The sequence below is a fragment of the Mesocricetus auratus genome, unplaced genomic scaffold (genome assembly GCF_017639785.1).
Source record: "Mesocricetus auratus isolate SY011 unplaced genomic scaffold, BCM_Maur_2.0 Super-Scaffold_100008, whole genome shotgun sequence".
NCBI classification, from domain to species: domain Eukaryota; kingdom Metazoa; phylum Chordata; class Mammalia; order Rodentia; family Cricetidae; genus Mesocricetus; species Mesocricetus auratus.
This window is the reverse complement of record NW_024429192.1, coordinates 55,896,321-55,917,081: the sequence shown is the minus strand read 5'-3', so window position 1 is coordinate 55,917,081 and position 20,761 is coordinate 55,896,321. Positions and strand designations below refer to the sequence as shown.

The window sequence follows — 20,761 nt, the reverse complement described above, 5'->3', positions numbered from 1 at the left end:
CACCTTCAGAAACTTTTTGGCACTTACAGTGGGAAATGATGCTGTGTCGTGTCCCCCTCCCCCCGTCCCCCCCCCACTGACAGGCTCTTGGAATACTGAACCGGGCTATGCTGGAAGCACTGGCCAGCTCAGTTCTCTCCCTGAATATAAGTTCCAGGCCTAGCCTGGTCATCTTTTCCTGGTAGCATCCCACATATTTCCAACGCACTAGGGTTTTGTTGGCTAAGTCCGTGTTGCTTCTGTACCATTTAACTAATCACAGATTACTAAAAGGCTGGTGATTACTCAAGACCCAGTTTACTCAAATCTCCTGGAATTTTTTTTCTCCTCCCAATTTGTAATTCTGGAAAGGTTCATCTTCCAGTAAGCAGAGATGACCAGTAGAGGAGGCTCTCTCAGACCTCTAGGCTCCCAGTCAACTTTGGAGGAGGGCGGAAGTATGAAGGAGCTGAAGGCTTATGGTTCACTGTCCCCATGTGAGCCCGCCGGAGCTCCAGCAGGACAGTTTAGGGGTCAAGGGAGTTGAAGAGGCACATTCCCAGACAGACCCAGATGTCTTCTCAGCTGTATCATCTTGACCACCTTGCCTTTATCCAGGGCCCCCAGAAGGGACATTTTTGCTTTCCTGACTGGCAAGAAGACTATCTTGACCATGAGCATCCTTCCTGGGAACATCTTCGTGGGTGTGGGAGGCAGCGTAGCACTGAAGAAAAAGATCTTAGGATTTCAGGTTAGGAGACAAGCTGGTTAAGTTCTTGGAGCCTCAGTTTCCACATTTACAAACAGGAAATAACTAACCTGTCCCCATCACAGCCCAAATGAGGTTCTAGTCACGAACAGGCAAAGAGCTCCTTGGAAACGCCAGGTATTCCCACAGCTGTCGGTGGTGTTTCCTCTTAGTAACTATGCTCCAAAGCAGTCCTCTCCGCCCCACCCTGGCTGCATCGGCCTCACCCACTGCCAGCAACTCCATCTTTTCCCTCGCTGTTTTCCTGTGTCTCAGAGATCCTCGGTCTCTGCATCCCTCCCCAGTTCATTTCCGGGTCTGGCTCTGGGTCCCCCCGTCCTCTCGAGGGACTCTAGTCTCCAGTTCCTTGCGGCAGTAGCGGCCCGGGCGTCCCCCACCCGGCGCGCCCTCCTTTGGCTCCGTCGCCCGGCCACAGAATCGCCCAATAAGAGCACCGGACTCGAGTCTGACAGCTCTGGAAGCGGCCAATAGAGCCGGATCAGGGTGGTGGGGGCGCAGCACCGTAGCTGAAGTTGGGCTGTATGGGGGTGGGGGAGAAAAGGGTAATAAAAAGAGGGGAGATAGGACTGGGGGCGCAGGACCCGGCCGAGGGTGGATCGCCAGCTACCCAGGTCCGACGAGGGATCCGCTGGTTGACCCGGCTCCAGGCATCAGGGAGGGAGGGGCGCAGTGAAAATTTTAGGTGAGGAAGGGGAATGGGGTCTCTACGGACCCCAAATCGGTCCTGAATATGCCCTCGGGGCGCCGGGGCCAGGGCCCGGGGCGAGACAGGGTAGAAGGCGGAGGCGGCCGCACGCTGCTGTGAGCCGAGGCCCGAGCGGCGCGGGGGGCGGGGAGGCGGCGGGAGGAGGGGATGCGGAGGGCGCTCCGGCGGCGGCGGCGGCGAGCGGGCGAGAAGGGAGGAGCGGCGCGAGCGGCCGGAGCGGCGCAGGGCCCGAGGCGTGCATGGCGCGCCCGGAGCCGGGCTCCCGCGGCCCCCTCGGGAGCGCCCCGGGGGCGCCGCGGCTCTTTGGCCGGTCCCTGTCGGCGGGCTGCTGTTGAGCCACAGCCCTCCATCGCTGGATGCCGTGGTCCCCGGGAGAAGCCCGCCTGCGTTGGGGCAGAACGGCGGCGGCGCTGCGCCGGATTCCGCCCTCCGCGTAGTGGTTCTGCGCCCGGCCACGGTGGGCCCGCCGCCGGCAGCGAGGAACCGGGGGCTTGCGGAGCCAGCGACTCAGCCCTCTGGACCGGAGGGTGCGGGCCAGCCTGCTGGGTCTGGGGGACAGGAGGAGGCGTGAAGGGAAGGGCCGCACCGCGGGAGCCGGTCCTCGCCCCCGCCCCCTGCGCGGACGCGCCGGAGGCTCGACTCGCCTTTCGCGGGGGCCACGCTCCCACTCGCGCAGCCAGAGGTGGGGGATGCGGGCGACGGCCCCCCCGGGCTCCAGGACCCTCCTCCCCAGGGCTCGAGAGCTCTTGCTCCGCCCGCCGCCCCCTCCCCCGTCCTCTCCACCCCCCATCCCACCTCCCCACCCCTCGTAAGAAAATAATGCTGGCAGGAGCCTGCACCTCCCAGTCGCTCCCAGTGCGCCGCGAGCAAAGGGCACCCGCTGAGTCTCCGTGCCGGGACCCCTGCCGAGCCGCCCTCGCCGCCCTCGCCAGCACCTCGCCGGGAGAGCCGCTGCGCTCCGCTTAAGCAGAAGCGGAGAGCGCCGCGCCCGGGAACTGCCAGCTTCGGAGAGGCGCCGCCCGCAAGGACACCTCTCCGTCCCGCCTGATCCGCAACTCTCGGCCCTCGTCGAGCTCGACGCGAGCCAGGAGTCCGAACGTCTCTGCGCACCGCGCAGCAGCCGGAGCTGTCCCCGCTGCCCCCGCTCGGAGCCAACTCCGTCTCGGACCTGGGACTCTAGACTCTGATTCGCAGCTACTTCTCACCTCGGGGCTGCGCTGTCTCCCCGCTAGCCTTCCCGTTGTCCTCCACCGCTCAGGACGGGGGTGCCACGATGTCCCGCTGCTGCTCAAGGCCCTGGGCCTCCCTCGACGTGTGACCCTAGTCTGGTCCCCCTACTTGGCCGTCCGCCCTCTCCTTGGGGACCCCCGGCCCGGCCCCCGGGGGAAGAGGAAGAAGACGACGAGGCCGAGGGGGGGATGTCCGGCTCCAAAAGCGTGAGCCCCCCGGGCTACGCTGCACAGACAGCGGCGTCGCCGGCTCCCCGGGGAGGCCCAGAGCATCGCGCCGCGTGGGGAGAAGCAGATTCCCGCGCCAATGGCTACCCCCACGCCCCCGGGGGGTCTGCCCGCGGCTCTACCAAGAGATCTGGTGGGGCGGTGACCCCCCAGCAGCAGCAGCGCCTGGCCAGCCACTGGCGCGGCGAGGACGATGACGACCCTCCGCTAAGCGGTGATGACCCTCTGGTTGGGGGCTTCGGCTTCAGCTTCCGTTCCAAGTCCGCCTGGCAGGAGCGCGGTGGCGACGACGGCAGTCGCGGCAGCCGGCGGCAGCGGCGGGGCGCGGCTGGAGGGGGCAGCACCCGGGCGCCCCCTGCGGGCGGCGGCGGCAGTTCGGCGGCGGCCGCAGCGGCCGCAGGTGGGACAGAGGTGCGCCCCCGCTCGGTGGAGCTGGGCCTGGAGGAACGTCGTGGGAAGGGCCGCACGGCCGATGAGCTGGAGCCGGGCACTGGCACCGTCGAGGATGGAGACAGGTCCGGAGATGGCGGCAGTTCAGTGGGGTCAGGCTCTGGGACCGGCGCGGTGCTGTCGCTGGGCACCTGCTGCCTGGCCTTGCTGCAGATATTCCGCTCTAAGAAGTTCCCGTCGGACAAACTGGAGCGGCTGTACCAACGCTACTTCTTCCGCCTGAACCAGAGCAGCCTCACCATGCTCATGGCCGTGCTGGTGCTCGTGTGCCTGGTCATGCTGGCCTTCCACGCGGCGCGGCCCCCGCTCCAGATACCCTACCTGGCCGTGTTGGCAGCTGCTGTGGGCGTGATCCTTATCATGGCCGTGCTCTGCAACCGTGCAGCCTTCCACCAGGACCATATGGGCCTGGCCTGCTATGCACTCATTGCCGTAGTGCTGGCCGTCCAGGTAGTGGGCCTGTTGCTGCCGCAGCCACGCAGTGCCTCCGAGGGCATCTGGTGGACCGTGTTCTTCATCTATACCATCTACACGCTGCTGCCTGTGCGCATGAGGGCCGCGGTGCTCAGCGGGGTGCTTCTGTCGGCCCTCCACCTGGCCATCTCTCTGCGCACCAACGCCCAGGACCAGTTTCTGCTGAAGCAGGTAGGAGCCCACCTGGCCACACTGGGTTGAGGGGTGGGCAGGCCTCACCTGATTTTAGAGAAAAGGGATCCAACCCACGTCAGTTAAGAGTTTTGCAACCAGGGCAACAAGGCTTCAACGCCTATGTGCCTTCCAGGCCTACCTTCAGGCCTAGCCTCTTTATCCACTAAGGACCACATTTGTATGGCTTGCAATGTTGTTGGCCTGGTAGAGGACATGCTTCAGACTAGTCACAGTGGCCAAGTCAAGTGAGGAAGGAGGGTTTAAAGAAATTGCAGAGCCCCTGCTTTTCTCTCAGACTTCTGGCCCTGTATACAGAAGGCTCCCAGCAAAAATGTCGGGGCCCTCTAGCAGTCAAGCCTTCCTGAGCATCATCGTGGGCTTATTAGCTAGTACTGGATACGAAGCTGTGGAAGAGAGACCCTGGACACCCCTTGGCCAGTCTTAAAGAGGAGTCTGTTACCCTGCCCCAGAGACTGGGCGTTTGGGAGCTGGAAAGATCTTGAAGGAGGACTGATAAGTTTGTTTCCTTTCCCAAAGTGTTCCAAACCAAAAAACTCTACCTTTAGCAAAGGTGAGAGAGCGGCTGAGGAGTCTGTGGCGGTTGTCTGTCCCCTTTCTGGCTGTGCTGGACATCATTATGCCTTCCAATGGGCACTCCTGGATGTTGCTTTTGTGGGAACTTTATATTCCTAATGGGACTTGAGTTGTGGTCTCAGAAGGGCATTAAACTTATGATTCTTGGTTAATTGGTGACTCAGGCTTGACCCTAGGGTGAGACAGTCTCGCTGATATCCACAGCATATTCCCTGTCCCAGCTTATGAGCTCTGCTGGACTTGTTTGAGTGTTGCTCAGCTGGAGAATCAGGTGGGATCTTGTGGCAGGCGAGTGTTTTGACTTTGGGACCCCATTGCGCACCCCTCCCCATCTCTTGACATCTGTCTCTTCATAGAAACTCTTAGCAGTGTTCTGTTGTCACTGCTGTCCTGCTCCTCTCCACTTTACCTTCCTCGCTAGACTTTGATCCTGTTGAATACTGGGGATGCTGTCTTGTGCCCTCTGGATGCTTCCTCACCCGCAGGAAATTCCAGTCATAGGGGTTCTGGCTAAGCCTTCAGGGCACACTGTGACTAGGAACAGCCTCTCTGGGTCTCGGGTTTCTAGAAAATGGGGTTGATGTGTGGAGCCCCTTCCACCCCCAGCGTCCTCAGTGTGGAGTCTCACCTCCTGCAAGGATCCTCTCCCATGGCCACACAGGGCTTTCTCCCCTCTGCTTGCTTAGAGCTGAACCCAGAGGCATGTTGAAGTGCCTGTTATCCTCTGGTACTGTTGACTTTGATTCCTGTCCAGTGTGACCTCCTTGGATATCCAACTCTGCTTCTTCCTCACTCTCTCCCCTCCTCCCAGAATACTTAGTGATGATTTAGTAATTTCTTGCAGCTTGGTTGGTGTTTAGTGAGTGAGCCAGGTCAAGTTGGTGGTGGTGGTAGTTTTTTCAGTCTGGCATCAGATTGTGTGTGTGGGGTTATAGATCACCTTTGAACTTGTGAGAGATCTTTTGAGACATGGTTGTTGTTTGAAAAACATTACTACCGTTGCTATGGAGCCCTGCTCTCTGATGGGGAGCTGCATCAGTGCAGGGTGGGAGCAGCTTCTCTTTGGAAGGAAGGGCACTTGGTTCATGTGTGGCAGGGGAGGTTTTCATGATAGGTCAAGGTGTTCATAGAACCAGACTTGGGAACTTGAGATCAGACAATAATCTGAGGCAGCCCTGAACACAGGCTCTTAGGAGATGGAGATAAACCCTAAGGTGCTACCCTAGCCCTCCTCTTAGCATGGTCCAGTTGCAACCGTGTCTGCCAGGTGGACTTCCCCTTGCAGTCCCTCGGCTAACCGTTCCTCCCTCCCTCTCCACTCCACCCATCCACACGCCAGGCTTCTTTTCCTACTGTGGTCTTTAGACTTTTTCCTTGGCTGCAAGATTTTGGTTAGATTTATACCTAACTTTTCTTGATCTGCTCTAAGTCTGGCAGATCTTGTTAAGAATGGGCCAAGACAGGGGAGCGCAAACATTCTTTCTATTTGGCCTCTGAGAGAAATGGTATCTTTTTTGTGTTTGCACTTGATTTACCTTTCAGATTATGCCTGATCTAGAATTTGTCTTCTTGAGAAAAAACTGTGCTGGGTGCTGGGGAAACGGTAGTGGGGCAGCATTTACTTCTGCCTCAGATTGCACTAAAGCAGCAGATGTTTGAGGGTGACTTAGGTTTCTTTCCCTAATGAAGACACATACCTGGGACAGGTCCTGACGGCGAGCCTGTCCTCGTGTTTGGGCTCTGACAGTCTTCCCCGTGGCGTCTGGATCACTCACTAGGCTAACAGTAAATTGTGTGAGCATTCATTCACTTCTGCAAGGCTGCCCCCTGTCCTCCTACAGCCTGATGGGGTCTTAGCATGATCTGGTCTGTGCATTTTATTCTGCCCAGCTACTATGATGTGCGGGCTCTGTCCTTGGCTCTAGGCAGAGAAGCAGTGCTTGGTTTCTTAATATGTTGGTCTTCACTCAGGTGACAAGTAAGACCCCAGGCCCCTCTTGGTGCTTCTCTCTTGGCTTTCTTTGTCTCTAGCTCTTCTCTTGCTCTGAGATCCGCCACCCTCCTCCACTGCCCCTTCTCTCTGCCCTGCTCCTTCCCTCACTTCCTTTTTTCTGCCCCTTCCACTCCAGCACCCCCTGTTGATATCTGCCCACCCCTCCCTTCCGTGGCCTTGCAGCTTGTTCTCCTGTCCTCTCTCTCACTTCCCTTTCCTGGCCCTCTCAGTCTCTCCTGTGCTCCTGTCTTGCTGTCATCACTTCGTCCCCTCACCGGGGTACAGTAGGAGCGTCATAGGTTGTTTTTTTTTTCTCCTCCTTTGCCTGTTAGAGGTCCCTCTGCTACACCCATACCATAAATAACACTCGAGCATCTGCCAAACACATTCCTCACTTGTGTTAATAGGCTGCAATGATGCTGGAGCCTGTTGCCATGGCAACCTCATTTTTGTTTGACTGTATCCCACTCTGCTACATAAAGCCTCTGTGTGCACTCACACACAAACAAGCACGCTCCCACAACTATTACCCATGCTTGGCTGCCAAAGACTATTTTGAAGACAATGTCCTTGGAAACCTATGGGGGTGAGGTGTTCATTTGAGCCTGAAAAGATAGTCCCTTCTTCCTCCCAGAGATACCTTAGGAGGGGATGTGGATGGACAAGCTCTTTGGGAAGTAGGAACACTGTTCAAATGTGGGGTGTTTTATTATGCAGCCACATCAAACCAGCCTGGCGCGGCTTCTGCGGAGAGGATTCTGACCCTGTGTGTGTCTCCAGGAGCTTGCCATGTGGATGCCCATCCTGGTCGAACCACATCTTCCTTTAGCTCCTTGTCTTTCTTCTCTCCGGTCCCTTTGGGAGAAGCTTAGTTTGGTGGCTTCTTGCATTTCTTCTTTTGTGCCTGTTTGAACCCACAACTGTCACCAGTTGTTCCAGCCATCAGAATGGCACAGGCACTGTGTGGGTGATGTTCTGTGACTGAGCACATGTGAATGTCTGCCTCAAGGAAGTAAGGGGTGAGTGAGGATGTAGGTCAGGAATGGAGTCCCATGGCTGCCCAGGGACAAGCATATGTGTGTGTGCCTGTCTGCTTGTCTGCCTGTCTGTCTGTCTGTCTGGTGCTGGGGTGGCTGGAAAGCCTTTCAGAAGAGATCCATGCAGCACTGACTTGCTTGTTTTGGGCAAGCTTCCAAGAGCCCTGGCCTTTCTCATTATTCTAATGATAACAAATTATCATTATTGACCTGAGCTCCTCAGGGAGTGCCCTGCTGGTGCAGCCCCTCTTCTTTTAATCATTGAGGCTGGGGCTGGGCTTGAGCAATCTACTCCCGGGTCCTCATGCTCCCGCAGCCTGTGCGTTCCACAGCACTGTCACACCTGCTGAGAAGCTACCCGCCTGCTCTGGAACATGGCCCAGAGGCTTTCTGATGGGTCACCATGGCCTCCCCAAGTATGCTGCTGGGTCATGTGGAAGGGGACACACTTTTACTCTCCAGGTCCAGCATTGTCTGTCACCAGTAACCTCTTCATCACCTGCGTTTCTGTGCAAGGGCAATCTATCCTCAAGCGAAGTTGGGGTTGACTTTAAATCTGGAGCAGAGGAGGGTCTGTTTGCTTCCCCTCAGGGCTAGTTGCATTTGCTGGCTATGTTTCTTGATTGGTTTCAATTCTGCTTTTCTTTTCTGGGTAGGCTGGCCAGGGTGCTTGGAAGGAGTAAAAGTGCATCCTGACAGGAGTTTGAGCAGGCTTCTGGGTTGGGGGTGGGGTTCTTTGCTAGGTCTTAGTGGGGAGGAGCCTGTTACTGACAACTCAGCTGAGCGGCAGAATGTTCCTGCAGTATTTACAGGGATGTCCGCAGTTCACAATTCAGTCTAAGTAAGAGCTCAGGACTTTGGGCTGTGGACACGTGTCTGTCCCTGCAGAGGACACACAACCTCTTCCTACCCTCACAAGTTGTCCTGTGTAGAAGACAGGCCTGGCCATGAGTCCCTGTGTCAAAGCTGACAGTTGACAGGAGACTAGGGCTGTGGCCCAGACTTGGACCAGGCTACCTCCTCTCCGGAGAGATGTGAATGGAACTGCCCCCAGGGTTACAGTCAAATGTGGGAGTAGGGAGTTGGGCATGGAACCCCAGAAATGAGTCTCTCTTTGTCAGCTCCTAGCTGGGTGACTTCCGGTCTACAAGGCCTTCATAGTTCCTCAGCTAACTTCATTTCTGTGGCAGGCTCACCATGTGATCACTTACTTTTCAGGAGTCTTGGGAATGGAACGTTTGCTCAGGGAACTTCACCATGCTTGTCCCCATCAATCCTTAGGGTATATTGATTTAAGTGACGTTCTGGCATGTTCTTCTCTCATCCATGCTTATTAGATTGGGGAGGTTGGCTCATAGAGGGCAGGATCAGCATTTATTTCCTTCCCCAAAGACAAAACTTAATGGAGCAAACTAGAAAGGCAAGGTTTTACATGCATGTATACATGCACACATGCACACACACACACACACACACTTCTCAAGGCAATGTCCTGTTGCAAAATGGGAAAGATCTCAACAGCACTGTGAACAAAATCTGGGAGTTTCTAGTTAGCAGACAGTGAGCTTTCACGAATTCATATTTGATGTGGCTGTGGGAAAGGCAGGTAGGAATCTTGATTTCGTTTATGGGAGATCCAGTTTGCAGGAAGGGTGAAATCTTGCCTGGAGTATGGTGTTTAATTCTAAAGTTTAGAGGACTGAAGACCTTCAATTTGAAGGGGACAATTGATGGAGTAAAGGATAGTGCAGAGGAGAAATGAGCTAGACCAGCCATTGCTGCTGAGATTTCTTGCTGGTGTTTACAGGAAGAGTTTAGTTTTGGTTGCTCCCAAAGATAGGTTTTAGGGCAAATGGCTGAAAATAATGGACTGATTTTGGCTTCAGACCTTTCTGGTAACTGGGGTTGCAGTGACCAAACCAGATGCTCTTGTCAGTGGGGTGTACCAGTGAAGTCCAGAAGGCTGCCCGCTAGGCTTCCTATAGAGGAAAGTGCTTGCCCAGGGGGTCCATCATTGAGCCCTAACCTAGACTCATCATTATCCTCTGGGAAGTTTTTGGAAAATGCACACCTCCAGGTGCTGCTAGAAAGTGTAACTTCCAAGGGTCTAGGGTGGAGGCTAGAGATAGTTTGTTTTTATTTTTATTGTTTTAGTGCTGAGGTTCAAATACAGGGCCTTGAGCATGTTAATGGGGGCTATACTCAATCAGTCCCCCAACCTGGACTTATTATTATTTTTAAAACAGCTTGGATTTAGTGTTCTAAGCTCTCCTGGTAGTCTTAATGGCCGACTCTCACAGTTGGGAGCCAAGAGGAGCTCTCTCTCTGGCTATCCTCAGCCTTAAGATTCTGTGGCTTAGTGTACCCTGCAGCGTAGCTGTCTCCTGGAGTTCTCCGTGTACCCCTTCATCACGCTCTTCCCAGTATAATATTTCATTTCTCATCTTTCTAACAAGAGGCCTTAGTAGTTAACTTTTATTTATAAAGGAGAGGTTTATTTACTAAAGTTTTGGAGGCTCGAGGGCACAGTGCCTGTGTTGGCTCATGTCTCTTGAGGATTGTGTTACAGCTTACTGAGCAGTAGGGGCAGGAACCTGTGTAGGACCACATGCCCACATCTTGAACCAGTAGCAGAGAAAGCTGGTGAGGCTTTTATTACAACCCTCTTGGGCCAGGGATATAAACTGGGCAAAGCAGCCCCTGTCTTAATATTGCAGGTGGAGGCAGGAGGCCCAGAAGTTCAAGGTCATCCTCAACTACATGGTAAGTTTGAGGCTAGTCTGGGCTGCAGAAACCCTGGCTGGGAAAATAAGACAAAACAGAACAACAACAAAACATCCTCTTGTAAAAAACGACTATGGAGGGCTGCCAGGAAGTCATGCAGGAGATAGCTCATACCCCTGGCGACCTTAGGAACCCCTGCAGGGGCTTACTTCTCCAAGGCTCCTCCACTCCAGTCGTGTCCCCCTGGGGAGCAACCCTTTAGTCACTAATGGATCCTTAGGGGCATCCACAAACCATGCCCAGATCCTAGTGCACGACCCTTGCTGAAAGAGCAGCATCCGGCGGGAGCGGAGTGTGATCAGCTGGGGCTGGTGAGGGTGTGCTGATTCAGGGGGAGATGCCCATCTCTGAACTCTTGTTATCTACCCACCTCTCCCCCAACTATTCTAGTCCCCCTTTCCTGTTGGGGGGTGGGGTAGTGGAAGGGGAAGGCTAGGCTTGCCTCAGGCTTTGCTCAGCCCTTTCTCTGCTGAATGGGAAACACCAGAGAAGGAGAAGGACAGAGAATAGGAAGGGATTAGGGAATTAGGAGGTGGTTTGAAGGAGGGAGGTAGGATTTAAGGAAAGGCAAAAAGGGATTGGCGCTGCTAGTCTGGGGGGGGGAGGAAGGATTTGAGGGTGGGGGCAGGGTCGCCTCTGAACAATGGGACATAGTCACAGGCGAGGGGGAGACAAACAAAACACAAGGAGACAGAAGGGGCTTTGTTCTCTAGGCCAGCCTCGTGTGTCAGCGTGAAATGCCCCCCCACCCCCGCTCTGGGGGTTTACACACTGCTGCTCTGGGGCTGAGGCTTCTGACATCACTTGCTAGCTGCCTTCTAAGGACTCCCTGGGCATAGGGCATTGTCACTGAGCTCACTGCAGTCTAGCTGTACCTTCAGAGGGGTCCTGGGGGCTCCAGGCCTCATGTCTACCAACACTACGTGCGCGTAGTAGGTGCTCAGTGATGGTCTGAATGAACACATGAAATGAATGAATGGGTGGTGGGGTGGGTGGATGTCTGCACGCCGACTCGAGGCTTCGCTGAAGTGCTAGACCAACACCTCCACAGAAGGAAGCCAGCCGCTCGCTTGGAAGCCTATTTTGGTGGGTTGTAATCCTAAACTCTGAGTAGGGCTTCCAAAACTCTCCTGCAGCAATTTAAAACGCATGCTTTAGAAATGGGGCTGCCGCCTGGCACTGCTGGTACTATACCGCTTCACAGATTGCGAAATCATCATGCAGTCATCCTCTCGGCTTTCGCCATTCACTCTGATAACCATCTGTCGTTGGTGCCTCCTGTGACCCAGGCACTGCGCTAGGCTGAAGGACTGTGGCTTGGTTCACCTGGTTCCCAGCTCTCCCAGGATAGCCTTTAGCCTAGAGCCTCACATTAAGTGTATTCCTGAGACTGACATTCGCCCACGTTTCATAGGCATGCATACAGCCTGTGTCAAATAAGTTTGGGAAGCATGGTCAGCCTTCTGGGCCTGTATCTGTGGATCCAACCGCTGCAAACTGGAAATATGTGAGTCTGCACTTAACATGCACAGACTTCATTTTCTTGTCACTGTTCCCTAATAATAACTCCACACATCACTTCCACTGCATTAGGTGACACAAGGAACCCAGAAGTGGTGTAGTGCACGGGCGGATGTGTGGGTTATATGTAAATCTCATGCTATCTCTTATATAAGGGGTTCGAACACCTGCAGATTTGGGTGTTTGAGGTGGGTCCTGGAACCAGTCCTCTAGAGACCTCGAGGGACGGCTGTACTGGGTTGAACAGAATTCCCAAGTTTAAAAGCTTTAAACATATTAATACGTATAAAAAGTTGCCGAGAAGGGGATACTGCATGAAGTCTTTTTTCGCTGTGTTTGACCCCGGTCGAGTTTTTTCAAGGAATATGAAACAGGGGACACTCACTGCAGCTCTCTCAGGACTTGCTCTTGTATCCAGTCCCCTGCCTCTGGGATAGACCTACCAAGGACACCATGTTGAGGCGTGTCTGGAGGCGTGTGCTTGGCAGAGTGCCTCCCTTAGAAGGAGACTGCCCAGGCTGCACTGGCTGGCTGCCTACTTTCAAGTGTCCTTTTCCATCTGGGTCAGAAATCCTATATGAAACACAGTGATGGGGCTGGACAAGGCTAGGGAGACGACTCCTTCCTCTAGCTTTGGCTTCTTTTAGGGGTTGTCTGCTGGCATTAGGCTGAGAGCAGCTTGGGCTTCTGCACGATAATGCTTTGGAAGGCCTGGGCTCTGTTAAATGTGTTTCTAGAACACTTGCTTCAGCACTGAGTGTGTAGCTGCCCGTGGAGCAGGAGTCATAGCCATTCTGGATCATCCTTCCCTAACTGTGTCTCCTTCTTCTCCTATCCCTGCTCTCCAAAATAAGGGATCGCATGAAAGATCGATCCTAAGCAATGAATAGGTACCGAGTCTACTCCACCCTGGGTACTGGCTAAAGCACCGTGTGAAGGGAGCAATTGTTTTATTTATTTATTTAAATTATTGTATTTATTTATCTTCACCTTAAATGCAATAGATAGCTCAGGCTGGCCTCAAACTTGAGCTGGTCATCCTAAATCTCAGCCTTCTAGATCCTGGGATTTTAAACCTGCGTATCATGTCCGGCTACATAACTTCATTAATCTCTTCTTATCTCAGGGATTTTTCTTTGAAAAATAGTAATAATAGTAATTATTATTATTAGTTTTTCCCTAGACAGGGTTTCTCTGTGTAGCCCTGGCTGTCCTGTAAGTCTTTATTATTATGCATGCAAAGTGCACATACCACAGCACACATGCAGAGGTCAGAGGACAGCTTTTGGGAGCAGGTTCTCTCATTTCACCATGGTCCAGGAATCCAGCTCAAGCCATCATGCATTTACAGCAAGCACTTGTAACTGCTGAACCATCTTGTAGACCCTACCTCATTTAACCTTAATATTAACCTAAAGAGGAAGACCCCACCCACCCCCATCCACCATCACCCACGGCAGAAACTGGCAGAAGAGCAACCCACTGACTTCCTGCAAGCAGATGACCTGTCCCCTGACTGATGGCTCCTGGGCACATGCCTTTGGTTTCTGCCTGCTGGACTTCTAGCTCCTAGCCCCTGAGGGTCTTGAACCTTGGGCCTACTGAGAGGGCAGGCCTGAAGTACCCAGACCATCAGAGTACCTTTCTTGCCCTGGGGGTGGGATAGTCTCTTTTGGGGCTTGGGTTCTACCAGTTTCCCAGAGTTCTCTGCGAGGATTTATCTCTAAAGCTGTTTAGGTGATGAGCACCTTCTTCCTGCTCTTCCTCGTTGCTTTCTTCTTTCCGGGTTGTAATCTACCACCCCTTCTGTCGCTTGCTGGGGTCGCCTCCCTGGTAAACTCCCTCTAGTGAAATCCTCACCTTGGGGTCTTTTGTCAGCAGTGGGCAGGTCATGACTTTAACCCAGTTCGGTTAGAACACTGAGGGCCCGAGGCTGTGTGTGTGCTGGGGGCAAAGGCGCATCAGGTGCAGAACTGGCTGGCAGACTGCACAGCCGTGGGCTCGCCTTTGGTTCCTCGCTCCCATTCGGTGGCATGTTCATTACTGAGAGACCGCCGGCTAGACTAGGGGAATGATGTGAGACATCATTCGGGAGACATGTATTTGTTTAGCTGTTACTTAAACATTTTTAGCTTTATGTATGCACTCTGAGTAACCTCTGACCTCTCTCCAAATTACTGTTTCTGTTACAAGATGGCGATAAACCTATTACTCAAAGCCATTTTTTTTATTTAAAAAGAAATGAGGACCCTTGATTTAGGTGTTTTTGTTCTGTTCTAGTGTGAACAGAAATCCATGCTGACTAGAGGGTCTGCTGGCCAGACTGACATGATATAGCCGGTGGCTAACTCTGTAGCGTGTTTCTTCTTGGTGTCTGTGGGGACCTTGCCTGCTGAGCTGCATTGGACTCCCAGCCTGCTCAATCTGATGACTGTCTAGATGGCCACACAGGCATCAGCGTGGTGCTTACTCACTGACAGACCTTTGTGAGTGACATGGCAGAGGACATGTGCCCAACGGAGTGAGATGTGGCACTTGCTGGGGATGACTTGGTATTAAATAATGGACCTTCTAGGTCAAGGCGCTTTAGAGGGTGGCTGTGTCTTCCTGTGTGGCCTATTGTCTCTGTCTAGTCATGTAGGTCTGAGGTGACTCCTTCAAGGTCAGGGGTTTTCTGTCTGCTTGCACTTTGAATTCTCTAGAGGGCTTCGACAATACACCTATAAACTAAGACCCACCCAGCCTGTTTTTATTAAACTCCAGGGGTGAAATAAGGTGTTCCCGGTGTTGAGATGTGGTCTAGACAGTGGCCCCAGCATTCCAGATGCTCAACTGCTTCTCCATGTAACTGGCATTTCCCAGGTGTCTGCTTCTCCTGGCAGTCCTGAGGCATTGACAGCTCTGGTGGAGTGTGACAGCTCTGGGGAGTCATCCTGCTTTTCTTCAGTCAGTTTTCTTCCCTGGTGACACTACTGTCCTCATGTTCTACGGCCCTGCAAGTTAGTGTACGTGAGGTGCTCTGGGGCTTGGGGCAGGATGGGGTGGGATAGAGGCTCAGGGGAAAAGTGGCCTCACTCAGGCTACGATTCCTTGGCTTAGGCACTGCACACATCCAGATTTGGTGCAAGAAGCCAGGTCTGTTCGTAGTTGGGCCCAGGGCTGGCCCTCAGCAGTGCTTCTGAAGCTGTAGAAGGCACAGCTGCACCCAGGCAGCTGCCTCAGCTCGTGTGGAATGCCTTTTTTTGTTGCTGCTGTTGATTTGTAATGTCTTCTTTCCCTCCTGGTGTCTGGTGCAGATGGGCACTAACAATTGTCACTCCCTGAGCCTGCGTTCTGCCATTCACCTTTGGGGAGCTCCTGATGGTTTATTCATGATGAGGAGACACCAGAACCTGAGGGAAAGTCAGTGCTGCTGGAATGGCTTAGCCCTGGGGTGAGGGTGCCTCAGAGCTAGTCTTCTGTTAGCTTAAGTGGAGACAGGAGAGAGGAGGGAGGTTGTCACAGGTACCTCAGGAATGCCTGCTGGCACAGCCATGCAGTCAAGCATAGAGTTTCCACAGAGCGACATCTTGTACCACAGTTTGCCTCTCACTAGGGGAGTGCTTGGAGGATGTCTTTAAAACTCAGCTCCCAAAGCTACCAATGTCCTCTAAAGGGCCCTTGATGTCCTAAAGGACATTCTTCTGCAAACCCACCCCTGAGTCACTTGTTTTTTGCAAGAAGACTAGAAGGAAAATGAGTCTTTTTGTTTGTTTGTTTGTTTTTTGTTTTTAGAGACAAGGTTTCTCTGTATAGCCCTGGTTGTCCTGGAACTCACTCTGTAGCCCAGGTCAGCCTAAAACTCTGCCTCCCAAGTGCTGGGATTAAAGGCATGCACCACCACTGCCTAACAGGAAAACGGGTCTTTAAAAGTTAATATTTTATTGATTCTTTTAGAATTTCATACAATAAATTTTGATCGTATTTACCCACCCCCAGTTCTTCTCATACCTACCCTCTCCACCCTCACCTCTTTCGGTTTTGTTATTGTTGCCTCCTATACCCCTACGCCACCTCCCATTAGGTCTAGTTTGTGTTGCCCAACAACTCTGGGGAGCACAGTCTGCCCCGAAGCGGGGTCACATGGAAGTGACTCCTGCCTGGTGCATGCTCAAGGTTTTATTGCCACATTTTCTTTTAGAGATGGGAAAGCTGTGTGTTCATTGAACTTGCCCTAGTCCCTAGTCCTCTTCTGGCCAAGTCTCTTTCCTGTAAGCATTTCACCATGCTGCGTGGATGGGAGCCATTGGGCTCCTGGCTAGCCCCTAGTAGCTAGTGCCAGCTGGGAAGTGCCTCTGCTGACATCTCAGGCCGGAGGCTGCAGAGACTGGATAGAATGCATCTGGGAGCGTGGAGCAGGCCTGCCCCTGCAGCATCTGAACTGGGATACAGCACATCTGGGAGCGTGGAGTAGGCCTGTCCCTGCAGCATCTGAACTGGGATACAGCACATCTGGGAGCGTGGAGCAGGCCTGCCCCTGCAGCATCTGAGCTATGGACTAAGAGCATTGTCTTTTTCTCTATAACAATTATGCTGCTTTGTCCTTTTATTTATTTATTTAAAGTTACTTTTTAGTTTTTTGAGATTATAATATAACTACATCACTTCCCCTTTCCCCTCCTCCACCTAAACCCTCTCATATATCCCTCTTTTTGCTCTCTTTCAAATTTATGTCTCTTTTTTAAATTAGTCACTGCTAAATGCATATGTGTGTATAAATACATATAAATACAACCTGCACAGTCTGCACAGTGTTACCCCTATGCATGTTTTCACAGATGACCATTTGGTATTGGACAATCAACTGGTGTGCTTTTTCCCGAGGAAGAGTATTTCTTCTGCTCTCAACATTCCTTCATTTCCTTGTGTAGGGTTGAGGCCTTGTGAGCCCCCCTGCCCCCCAAGTTTGTCTTTAAAAAAATCCTGTGCTAGGGGAAGATTCTAGAGCCTCAAGAAGGCAAGGTGTTCTACCACAGAGCTACACCCCAAGCCCTGCTTTGCCATTTTATCTTGGAGGGTCTCGGTCTGTCTCTCTTTTCTTCCTACTTAGCTGGTTCTTTGCTTTAATATTCACATGTTCACTATATGTGACTAATTTTGTGTCCCCCACTTGCCCAGTGCTCAGGAAGTGGGCATAAAGTTCTACTCCCAGGGTCCATGAGTTCTGACTCTGACAGAAAGGGCCCCCTCCCTGGACCAGTACCTCCCTACCTACCTCAGTACCAATATGAGCAGGGACCACTACACAAGTTTCAAAAAGATTTGCTCTTTTCTTTCTTTCTTTTTTAATATTTTTTCAAGACAGGGTTTCTCTGTATAACAGTCTTGGCTGTCCTGGAACTCACTTTGTACACCAGGCTGGCCTTGAACTCACTGTGATCCACCTGCCTCTGCCTCCCAAGTGCTGGGATCAAAGGCGTGCACCACTCACACCAGGCAGAATTTGTTCTTTTCATTGCATTCCTATGAAATAGCCATCGCTGGAGCACTTTACAAACTTCCTTATAGTTTATCAGCATGTGTGATAATGTAAGTGTCTGCTTGTATTTTTATTTAAGTGACTGTGGCTGAGGTTTAGGCTGGTTGAGTGGGTTAACCTCAAAGAATCCACCAGAACTTAAGGTGCTGGCAGACGAGACACACCTTCGAGTTTCTGCCTAACCTTAGGATCCTGTGGTGTGAGCACTGGTGTTTTTATTTATTTATTTATTGGTGCTGGGGCTAAAACCACAGGTTTTTTGCATACACAGTGCCAGCTCTGTCACTAAGCTCCCTGCAGCCTGGCAGCAGTGTTTTGTGATGCTCTTGGGGATTCTAACATGATTCAAGATTGAAGACTTGAGCCCCGAGCCTCCCCTGCCGGCAGAGGGGTCAGGTAGATGACAGGGAGTCTGCTTCGTGGCTATATCGAAAGGCAAATTGTTTAGCTCTAAAGGGTTTATTGTAGTGATTTGGTAAAGAGTGATGGCCACTAAAACCGACTGACTGCAGGCATGGAGCAGGGGAGGAAAACTTGCTTGGGGGTTGGTGTTTAAGATGCTGCCAGGCGAGGCTGTGGTTTGGTTTATTTATGTTGCTCTTATCACCAGCAATTAACCCCAAGTGTGGCTGGATAAATGGCTGAGCCCGGTGCTGTAATATCTGCAAGAATATTTAGAAAATGAATTCCGAGTAAGTCTCAGCAAGCAGGGAACCTCACTTGGCCTTCTGGAAGTTCAAGTCTTTTAGCCGCTGACAAATGCCTGTTGGTTGATATTAGCTCTGCCCTTCTCTCGCTCATGTTTACACAAACACCTTGGCTTCAGCCTCCTTGGCCATGTTCATTAGTTTCTGTCTCTCCCCCAATCTAGCCTAGCATTATCTATATAGTAGATGCTCATAGAACACTCATCAGATGCAGGACCGACTTCACCAGGGTCACACAGCAGGCAGCTAACAGCGTCATTCCAGCAGTTTCCTTCTCATTTACTTTACAGATCACGGAAAATAAGGGTGTGTATAGCTTTGCCTCTCCATATGTGAGTGTGAATTTACTTAGAAAGTAAAATCGGTGGAGTGGGGGCACAATGACAACAGGGTGTGCACCTTGAGAACCACCTTTCCTGTCCAGTCTGAGGTTAGCTCTTTCCTGTCCCCTTTGTGTCAGAGCCCCTGTGCCCTGGAGGGCAGAGCTGGCAAGACCTTACCGTATTGCCTGGGCTTGAGGAACATCCCTGGCAAGGGCAGATCCTCAAGGTAAATGCTCCCCCAAGGGTCACATGTGGATTGCCATGTCTTCCTTTGGGAAAGGGTTATCTGTAAAGAGAAGCTTTTTCCTTGAGAGAAAAGCCTTCCTGCCCGCCTGGTTCTAGAGCCGCATCAGTCCCAAATAAACACACAGGAGGCTATATTAATTATGAAGCTGTTGGCCTTGCTTGTCTCTTACTGGCTAGCTCTGCTTAAGTAATTACCCCATAATTGTTAATCTAAGTATTTCTCTTACCGGAGAATAGTTCCAGGCTTCCTACCCCATGGCGTTACATCTCGACTCTCTTGTGTTTCTCCTTCCCAGAATCCTCCTGGACTCCTAGTCCCACCCATCTAGATTCCTATTGGCCAACAGTGCTTTATTAACAAATGTACAGGACTTCCCCCATCAGTTATCTAGGAAGAGCTCACTTGGATTTTACTTTACATTTATTTTGAAAGGGGAATATTCCTTTAGCATTGGTGATGATGGCCTAGAAAAGTCAATTAGTCACCATCTGACGTCCTCTTGAGGGGGTGTTGCCGCCCTGTTCCTGTCCCACCTGGCATCAGTGGGGTTCCTGTAGACTTTTACTTCACAGGCTCAGGGAATTCCACCACAGCCCGGTCTGTTAGTACTCCAACCAGGCTGAGATGATACAATAGGAACGCACCAGGCTCCTAGGGTGTCTGGGGGATCTATGGGAGCCTGTGGGGTGTAGGCCAGCCCCATCAGCGTGGGCCGAGGCCTGGCTTCCCACAACCTGTTGGCCTTGCTTTTGAGATGGGCCCTGCTGTGTCCGCCCAGGCTGCTCTGGAACCCTGGGACTCAAGTCAGCAGCAGAGACAACATTTAATTCATTTAGATCTGGTGTGGTGGTACATGCCTGTAAGACAAAGGGAGACCCTGGATCTAAATGAATTAAATAAATAGAGTAAAATCAGGACCGTTCTTTAGATCTCAGGTTAGAGGAGACTTCCTTGAAATTTAAAAGATAGAGACTGTCCCATTCCACAATCCTGGTAGTGGGCGGAGGATCCCTGATGTTTGCTGAGGAAAAAGTTCCCACTGATGTGTCTGGACTACAGGTAGATCCTGGAATAATGTGAGGTACCCAACCTCTAGGATATGCTGGTAAACCTGAGACTGCTGGAACCCCATCCCCCAACTCAGGTTGTGGTAAGGCAGGAGATCTAGGCGGGGCAGGTGGAGTTGGGTGCCGGTATGGGGTAAGACAGAGTATGGAAAGGCTTCGGTAGCCTGGACTGGCCACACAAGCGGGGCGTATGTGGCCTTCACACTAGCATTTCTACTCTCTAACTTACCCCAGCTTGGGACTGAGTTACTAGATGATCTTAGTGGAAGGTGTGTGTGTGTATCTGTCTGTCTGTCTGTCTGTCTGTCTGTCCTGACTTCCAGGCCCCTGGCAGAAAAAAAACCTTTGGGAAGATGCTTGATGGGTAAGGGGGGAGGGTGGGGCAGACATGTCCCTGAGAGGAGATGAGGGAGCTTTCTTGGCTTCTGTTGTAGGGAGAGGAAGAGTTTGTGATCCCAGAAGAGGGTGGGGAAGCCCCCTTTTTAACCTGTTGCCTGGAAAGGGTTGGAGCATGGAATGGGGGTAGAGGTGTTTTGGGGAACAGCACCTCTGTCCTCTGTGTCAGGAGCTCTAGTGACCTGGGCATGGGGAGGAAAGAGCAGGCTTTGCCCCTCCCCTTAGGGAATTTTCAGCCTATGTTTCAGAAATGCCTATCCTCCTGGAGATGGCCTTGCCAAACCTACCATTTGTCCCACATTTACCACATACAATGCCAAGCACCGAGTAATTTATTTGATCTTCCTTATCTCCAAGTAGGTAGGTGCTATGGTTTGGATATATGCCCAAAGCTCATGGGCTATTAAAAAGCCCCCCTCGTCCCCGTATAACAGTGTCCAAGGTACATTGGTGAGACAGTGAGGTCACAAGGACTGTGGATTAATGATGTTATCATGAGAATGGGTGAGTTCTGCCCACATCACTGTCCCAGCTTCCAGAACCACAGCCATACGATTCCTGCTCA

General features: G+C 52.3%; 1 protein-coding gene across 1 annotated transcript in view; it reads left to right on the top strand.

Moving 5' to 3' along the window:
- The first annotated feature begins 1,951 nt into the window (after positions 1 to 1,951).
- Adcy5 (adenylate cyclase 5) overlaps positions 1,952 to 20,761 on the top strand; it is a 144,035-nt gene continuing 125,225 nt past the window's right edge. The window contains exon 1 of the mRNA XM_005071526.4: positions 1,952 to 4,006. Coding sequence (XP_005071583.1) covers positions 2,873 to 4,006 — 1,134 coding nt within the window. The 5' untranslated portion in view covers positions 1,952 to 2,872. The remainder of the gene's footprint in view (positions 4,007 to 20,761) is intronic.